General features: G+C 51.1%; 1 protein-coding gene across 1 annotated transcript in view; it reads left to right on the top strand.

Annotated features, from left to right (window-relative positions):
• The window catches only part of ELMOD3 (ELMO/CED-12 domain containing 3), a 30,879-nt gene extending 23,115 nt beyond the window's left edge, over positions 1–7,764 (top strand). The window contains exons 10-13 of the mRNA XM_012644237.1: positions 938–1,068; positions 5,816–5,892; positions 6,206–6,333; positions 6,816–7,764. Coding sequence (XP_012499691.1) covers positions 938–1,068; positions 5,816–5,892; positions 6,206–6,333; positions 6,816–7,018 — 539 coding nt within the window. The 3' untranslated portion in view covers positions 7,019–7,764. The remainder of the gene's footprint in view (positions 1–937; positions 1,069–5,815; positions 5,893–6,205; positions 6,334–6,815) is intronic.
• The last annotated feature ends 711 nt before the right edge of the window (positions 7,765–8,475 follow it).

The following is an 8,475-nucleotide window of genomic DNA, read 5'->3' as shown; positions in this document are numbered from 1 at the left end:
TGGTCTTGAACTCCTGACATTGAGCGATCCACCCGCCTTGGCCTCCCAGAGTGCTAGGATTACAGGTGTGAGCCACCGCGCCCAGCCCAGAGGTTTTTCCTTACTACTGGAAAGGACAAAGTCCCAGCTCCCTGCTTGGCCCTCTCAGACACCCCCTGGTGGAGCTAAGGGGCACCTCAGTACAGTCAGGCAAGGGTGGAAGTCTGGGCTCCCCAGTAGCATTTGCTGGGTAAGAGTGGGACTGGGGCCGAATTTTTGTCTGTGGTGTTTGGCTGGAGTAGGGTAGATGTTGGCTAAAGCTTTCTGTCTTGCTAGGCTGCCCCTTTCCTGGCCCTGCGACTAGAGAGAGGAGCTTTTCTTGGGGCTTTCTGGTCGCCCCATTGGCATTTCTGGGTTGCTGCCTTCTCTGGCACCCAGTTGGGGTATATGAGTCAAAAAGAAACCCAAGGAACTCGCCACAGTGTCACTTCTCAGCTCTCAAGATCCCTAGCCGTCCGTCGTCTTCTCCACCTTTCACTCTTCTTATGTGTGTTTTAAATATTCCTGTCCAGGGCTTTTAGCTACGTTTAGTGGGAGGAGTAGGGAGAAGTGCATCACTTCATCTTGTCCCAGATCTGCAAGTGCAGCCTTTTTTGGTGAAGGATCACTCTGCTGGTTGTGTGGAGAAATAACTATGGAGGGTCACAGCAACGAGAAAACTGCCCCCAGGGCCCCGGAGTCCCCACTTGTTTGGTCCTATGGCCCCTGCTCGGCACGTTAGAGCCAGTCCCAGGAATGTGGCAGGAAGTGGACCTGCGCTTCTCATGCTCCTCCTGCTCTAGGAAGAGGCCAGTGTCAGGGCACCTTCCCACACAGAGCCCTTGAAGCTCAAGGGAACAGGGACTTGTTCAAGCATTGCTCACCGTCACAGCCTCTTTCCTCGTGGTTTCTGTTACAGGAGCAAATCCAGCCACAGACCTGAGAGGGGCAGGCTTCCTCGCCCTCCTGCACCTGCTCTACCTGGTGATGGACTCAAAGACCTTGCTGATGGCGCAGGAGATTTTCCGCTTGTCTCGTCACGACATCCAGGTGGGGCTTTGGCGGGAGGCAGAAGAGAGGGCTATGGAGCTAGGACCTGAGCAGCCAGGAGGGCCTCACAGGTAGACAGCTCCCACTGGGAGGGCTCTCAGGACAGCCGAGGCATACCTGGAATAGGCTCGCCTGTCAGTCTGACCCGTGTCGTAGTCTGAGCTCCACCACTCCTCAGCTGTGTGTCTCAAGCAAGTCCTTCAACTCCTCAGAGCCTTGGTTTCCTCATCTGTGGAATAGACATCATAGAATCTGTAGCTAGCTCATTGGGAAAATGAAATTAGATAATGTGCAAAAGCACTAGACACAACTGTGAGGTTGCTGTTTCCATTCTCTACTCTCCTTGAGGAAATCTCTTGCCCAGTATTGGTAGCTTCTCCTGACCCTGAAGGAAGAGACTGAGCCTTCATGTGCCCAAGGGGAGAATATTTACTTCCATGGGTCAGGTGACTCCTGGACTTACTGACAGGCCGGAGGTGGCTTCTTTGAGGCCACCTCCGTCTCTGTCCAGATCTGCTTTCTGAGGTTGGGTTTCACAGTTTTCCCAAGTAGTAAAAGGTGGTAGTCCCTGCATTTTAGAAAACAAATTTGACCTGCTTCCTACCATTTATCTATCCCAGACTCATGGGACCTGGGATTCGTTCATTCACTTCACAACATTCAGCATCCCTGGTGCTAGTTATTTTTCTTGGTGCTGGAGATATATCAGTGGACAAGTAAGGCAAAGACGGGATCTTGCTATGTTGCCCAGGCTACTTTTGAACTGGCCTCAAGTGATCCTCCCACCTCAGCCTCTGGAAAAGCTGGGATTATAGGCATGATCCACCGTGCCTAGCGCCAAGCTGTTTCTTACCCCTTCACCTGCTGGGCTTTGTGGAATTTATCAGGGACTTATTTGCTCCACAATACGTATGTGAGACAATAAGAAGCAATAGCAGTATAGTCAACAATAATGCATTATACACTTGAAAATGTAAGAGGGTAGAGCTCATGTTAAGTATTGTTACCACAATAAAATATTTTTTTTAAAAAGGAAGAATAAGAGCTTAATACCATAAAATAAAATAAGAAGGCTAGGGTGGGTGTCGGGAAGCTACATTCTAGTTCAATCTGCAGTATTATTAGCTGTAACTTAAGGCAAGTCACTTAACCTCTCTGGGCCTCAGTTTGCTCTTCTATGAAATGAAGGACTTGGCCTAAATAATCCTAAAGTCCCTTCCAACTTTATTTTATGCTTCTTTGAACTATAAGTAATTCTAATTTTTTAAAGTGAAACTTGACTGCCAGCCCTCATGCACCTGGAAAACACAGAGTTTTCCAGGAGGCAGCCTGTGAGGTCAGAATGACAGCTGGGGACACAGCCCTGCCAGCAGCCTGTCCCATTCTTTCCTAAGGAGAAAGTTGAAGTTTCAAGTGCCCGTGGAATATCCTGCTAGAGAGAATTGGCCAAAAACTGCAAATGCTGGGGGGACTCCCAGACTCCATCCAGTGCAGTGGTGTGGACGGGTTACAGCAGTCTCACCGAGAGGCAGGGTGCACCGGGCTCCTTGCTGGTGGGCAAGGGAGCACTTGATGAGAATGCTTATTCATAGGCAACAGTTTCTATAGCTCTCCAAGCAGTGTCTCCCATCCTTTTATTCTGTCAACCTGACGTCCTGCGAGAGAGGTAGGGCAGAGACGAGCCTTGTCAGTCTCCTCTTCCAGCAGAGGAATGTGTGAGTGAGACAGGCAGAGAGCTCTGCACAGAGCCGAAGCCGGTAAGTGGGGCAGCTGGGCCTGGAGCCCATGTGTGCTGACAGCTGGCCGGTGTTGGGCCGGTACAGCAGTGATTCCTGCCAGCAGCACACTTCAGAGGCACCTAGGGGTGGGGGTATGGATGCCCGGGCCCCTCCCCAGAACTGCGGGAGTGGAATCTTCAGGAGTGGGGCCAGGTCAGCAGCAGCCTCGAAAGATGCTGTGTCTTCCCGCTTCAGCATTCAAAGGTGTTTAAGCCCAAACGTGAGGCATGAGGACAAATGGAGTTTTAAAGGGAAGCACAAAAATGTCCAGGTCTAATTTCCTCTGCTTTCTTTTAATCAGTTCCCTGAACACAGCCTCAATGCAGTATTTTAGCTCTAAGCGGTGCTTTTTAGGTCTAAGGGAACTGCTGAGGCAAAGGAGACATTTAGATCTAAAATCCAATTTTCCGCTGCTTTTTGGTAAGTGGACTTTGTAAGAATGTTCCCAAGAATAGATGAACACTGGGTTTAGGTCCTGTGTTAATTATGTTGCTATCATATTCTTGTTCCTGTATCTGTTTTTAGATTAGAGGAAATCCAGGGAAAGGGTGATATGCAAGTGTGTATGATAATTAAATAAGCAGTACTGATTTCTACATGAAGGTGTGAATGCATTGCTGCTGACCTCAGCTACCCATGTTGAGGCAAGGATCGTAACGGTGAACAGGCGCTGTGCCCAGTATTTTGCATATGTAATATTTTGCATTAGCTCACAGGCACTGTGTGAGATAGGTAGTGGTATAAAATGTAAACTGTTAATAAAACCTATCTCTTAGAGTTTTCATAACAATTAGTGACTTGACTCTGCCTAGCATGGCACTAGTGCTGAGTTCCGGAACCCCCTTCCAGATGGATGACGCACTGAGAGGGCTCACAGGACTCGACGTAAAGTCATACTTAACAGCTCTGATTTAGTGCAGCAGAAGCAAGATCAGCAAAGGGAAGCAGTGCGTGGGACAATGCATAGGAAACCAGGTGCCAGTATCCGAGAGTCCTCTCCTAGTGGAATCACACAGACACACTTCTTTCCTCCAGCATCAAGTTGTGCAACACGTGTAAAATGTTGCCAACTGGGTAAGCTCATTAGAGACTCAGTACCCAGGGTTGTCACTGGGGGCTGATCATGTGGGCACCCTCTGCCTGGCACATCCCAAAATTCCAGAGTCACAGAAGGAAAGCAGGTGTTCGGCATAAACCATCTTGTTTACACAAGCAGTTCAGGAACAGTGAGCCATCCTTATCAGTTAGGGAATGGTGAGAACCTCCTCAAAATCCACGTTCTCAGATGCCAGCCACAGGCCAACCATGTAAGCACGAGTTTGTAAGGATGGCAGTCTTAGGCCTGCCATGATATTAATAACTCTCTTCTGCCCAGCACTCAAAGTTTATTTCCTTTTTGATTTTGTGAAATGGGAAGGCTGAGTCTCATAGAGATTGGGTGGCCTTCTCAAGGACACACAGCTAACAGGTAGCCAGGCCAACATCTGGAATCTATGAAAGACCCTGAGAAAAATCTCTGTGGAGCCAGACCTTCTGCAGTCCAGCACTGTCCAGTATAACTTTCCTCACTGATGGAAGTGTTCTAGGTATTCGAAATGCACTGTCCAATATAGTGGCTACCAAGCACACATGACTACCGAACACTTGAAATGTGGCTAGTACCACCAAGGGGCTAAATTTTAAATTTTATCTAATTTTTAATTCATTGAAATTTAAATAGACCTGGCATGGTGGCTCACACCTGTAATCCCAGTGGTTTGAGAGGCTGAGACAGGAGGATCACTTGAGGCCAGGAGCTTAAGACAAGCCTGAACAACATAGTGAGACCCCTGTCTCTAGAAAAAATAGAAAAATTAGCCAGGTGTGGTAGTATGGGCCTGTACTCCGGAAGGTACTACAGAGGCTGAGACAGGAGGATCACTTGAGCCTAGGAGTTTAAGGCTGCTGTGAGCCATCATTGCACCACTGCACTTTAGCCTGGATGACAGAGCAAGACCCTGTCTCAAATAAATAAATAATAAGTAAATAAATGAATAAATAAATAAAATTTAAACAGCTACATGTAGCTAGTGGCTACCATCCTGGACAGCACAGTGCAGAGGATTTTTCCTCTCATGGGAAGCAGGTAGGACAAATGAACTTTTTTGGTTTGGCTCTTACTCTGTACTAAGGAATGTACATGTTCCTCTCAGTGGATGTCTTTGAGAGTGTGCAACAGGGCAAAATAACATGTCGTGTCTGCAAATTCCCTGGAAAAGTCTCCTTTCCATTTAGAAATCATGCTTGCTTGGTTTTATTGTTATTAAAGATCAGGAAAGAAATTGCCCCCCTAAAAGCTTAACTCAGACCCTGCAGAGGATTGTGGGGCCTGTCCTGGTGGAGCAGCCCTGCTGCACCCAGGCTGCCGCCTCTCGGGAGTGTGACCTGCACAGCCAGCTCTCAGGCCTGTGTGTTATGAGAGACAGGTGTGCGGCAAGTCAAGGCTGACCTCTCCCTTCTTGCATCTTCTCTGCTTTTGGACCAGGTGCTCCTGAGCAGCCAGATAATCAGCAGCCTAGAGAAGCGAGAGGAGACTTCAAGAACCTATAGTTAGTTAGAGTCTCACTCCTGTGCTCATCCCGGCCCCCTGGGTGTGGTGGGCCATCATTGGCAGCTCGGGGATGAGTCTGGTGAAGGCCCAGAGAGCCAGTGGGCCGGGACGATGAAGAGGCTGGAGAGGTACAAGAGTGCCTCGAATAACCTCAGTTGTCATCGTGGTTCCCATGCCTTAGGAAAGCTATTTAAGGCCACTGAGCCTCAGTTCCTCATCTGTAAGGTAGGAAGAAGATTACTGGGAAAATTAAGATAAATTAAGATCGGCTGCTGCTTCTGGAGCTGATTGCCTGTGGGCCCCACTACCCAGCCGATGACAGAAAACACACAAGGTGAGAGCTGCTGTTGCCACTGACCGGGTGCCCCCTCCATTCCAGCAATTCCCTTTCTGTTTGATGTCTGTGAACATCACCCGCATCGCCATCCAGGCCTTGAGAGAGGAGTGTCTCTCCAGGTGAGTCCCCAGCTGCCAGCTGATTAGAGTGACTCAGCAGAGCCTGGTTCGTTCCGATCCCCTGCCTCATTCTCCCCAGCGCTTCTCCTCCCCTGCTGGCCCCTGGAGGGCCCAGACAAAGTCCCTGTGCACCAGCCTCCCCAGCACGTGTCTCCTCCCCACGCCTGACCTCAGATGTGAGGCTGCCTGGGGAATGGTGGGGGCATACTAGCTTTGGGCTGGCTTCCCTGGGGGAATGCGGAGGGGGGGCAGGAGGGCACCCAGATGTCAGCCCTCGTCATTGGCTGAGCAGGTCACCTCCCTTGTCCTGTAGGGAGTGTAATCGGCAGCAGAAGGTCATCCCAGTAGTGAACAGCTTCTACGCTGCCACTTTCCTCCACCTCGCACACGTCTGGAGGACGCAGCAGAAGACCATCTCAGACTCAGGCTTTGTCCTCAAAGGTGCGCTCTTTCTTCTGGGGACGCTGAGGCTCCTGCACGCCGGTGTGCCGGGTCCAGAGACCCCAGGGTAGCTGCTAGACTGGTTTTGGCTGTAGTTTCCCCCACCCTCATCCACACTCTCTCCTCAAATCCCAGCTTGCCCAAGTCTTCATCAGCCCACCCTCTGGAGCCTCCTAGTACTCCTTTCTCTGCCACCCTCTCCTCCCTTTCTGGCCTTATGCCTATCATGTTCATATTTTCTGAATCCAAAATTGGAAGCTGGGTCAACAGTTGTCCTGGACAATGTAGCCTGTGTGGTCCCTGTGGCTATATCTGGTTCCTTAGGCTCCCTCTAGTGATCTCTCCATGTTAGGTGACACTGTCACTTTTCTCTCCATAGGATAGGGGTGGGGTGCTCCCTAGAGCTGCTATGATTGAGGCCCCGACGATTGTGCCATCCAAAGCCTCCTCAAGCCTTCTGTCCCCAATTCTCTCTGTTCCAGACTTGGAAGTGTTAGCCAAGAAGAGCCCGCGGCGGCTGCTCAAGACACTGGAGATCTACTTGGCTGGGGTGTCAAAGGGACAGGCCTCCTTGTTGGGGGCAAAGAAGTGCTGTGGGCCACAAGCCCCTTACTCCAAGGACCTCACCTTCACAGGTGTCTGTGACCTGCAGTCTCACTCATCCGAAGGCACGTGGCTGATCTGACTGTCCCAGAGACTGACTGATAGAAAGACCTAAAGGCTGGGCTGCACCCAGAGGTGCATGGCCAACCATGTTAGGAGCACCCTGGCTGAGCCAGGCCCCTTCCTGTCTCAGCAGGTGGGATGTAGGAAGTTCTTGGGCCAAGTACCCTCCCCTCACTGCCGTGAGGCATTGGAACAGGTAGGTTTTTCCCACACCCTGCAGACCTGCCTCCAGAGCAAAGAGAATCTCATCTTAGTCTCACCTGGGCTGCAGTCTACAGGGTTGAGTTCCAGGTTATTTCAATGGGAGTGAATGGATCATGAGGTGGGACAGCCCCATGTGGATATTCTGTACATGCCCACGTGGGAAGGAGATGCCCAAGTAGAGGGAGCCATAATTCTGACTCCCTGGCAGCAGGGCTCTGGGCCAGGCGTCTGTGCAGTTAGGCCTGGAAGGAGGGAGACAGCAGCGCAGCAGCCGACAGGGGGCAGCATGACCTAGAGCAAGCTGCCTGGGACCTCAGCTGGGGGGAAGGGCTTCCTCTCCTCCATCCACCAGGCCGGTCAGGACTCCTAGGGGTTTCTGGCCTTTCACTTACCCTACCCTCTTCTTCCCAGTCCCCCCCTCCATTGTTTGTCTTCTAGAAATGGGCATTTGGCTAGGCATGTCCCCTGGCTGCCCCATCCTAACCGTCCATAAGTTGGGACTTCCTTCTGTAGAGGCTGCGCACATCCCATGATGGTTTTCTGGCCTGGCTGAGGGAAAGAGAAAATTCACACACCAGCAGCTTTCAACTAAAGGAATTGTTCTAGTTTAAGGGTCTCAAGTGTTTTCTTCCAAGACAAGTCTTGCACCTTCCTGTGGCCCTGTTGTTCCGGAGCCTGGTTAGAGCCAGGCACACCAGCAGGTCAAGACACAGATGGCTTCCAGCCTCATCATGGGCTCAGGAGAGAGAAGGCTGCCTGTGCCCTGGCCAGACTCCTGCCGAGTTCATGGGATGTCCATCCTCACCTCGGCTACACTCACAGGCACGGAGGCTCCTTGCAAGCTCTAGCCAGTGGACGCGGTATAGCCCTGGCTCTTATCAAGATTGACAGTCTGAACCAGTCCACACAGGGGTTTTTATGCATTTGCTTCTGGGGAAGCCTGGCTCTATTGCTCCCTTCACAAAAGTGTCCCTAGGCCGGGGTTCCTGAGCTGGGGAGTGAGAGGCAAGAGTCCCACTCTGCTGCTGTCCTCTGGACTCCCTCAAGTGCAGGTACAGAACGTTGTCTAGCCCCTGCAGGCCTTTCCAAGTCTGACCCACTGGAGGGGGCACCCATCACAGAAGTGGAGACGACAGATTGCCACCCAGGTATGGAAGGGAACTTCCAGACTGCTGTTAGCAGGATGCCTCAGGGTGGGAAGTGTGCCTTGTGTCATCTCTGCCTGACCTGAACGGATCCTTCATTCCTGTTACTTCCTCCATCCTGGTGCTC

This window comes from Propithecus coquereli, unplaced genomic scaffold (assembly GCF_000956105.1).
Source record: "Propithecus coquereli isolate 6110/MARCELLA unplaced genomic scaffold, Pcoq_1.0 Scaffold208, whole genome shotgun sequence".
Lineage (NCBI taxonomy): Eukaryota > Metazoa > Chordata > Mammalia > Primates > Indriidae > Propithecus > Propithecus coquereli.
The sequence above is the reverse complement of the archived record's forward strand: the minus strand, read 5'-3'. Positions and strand labels throughout refer to the sequence as shown.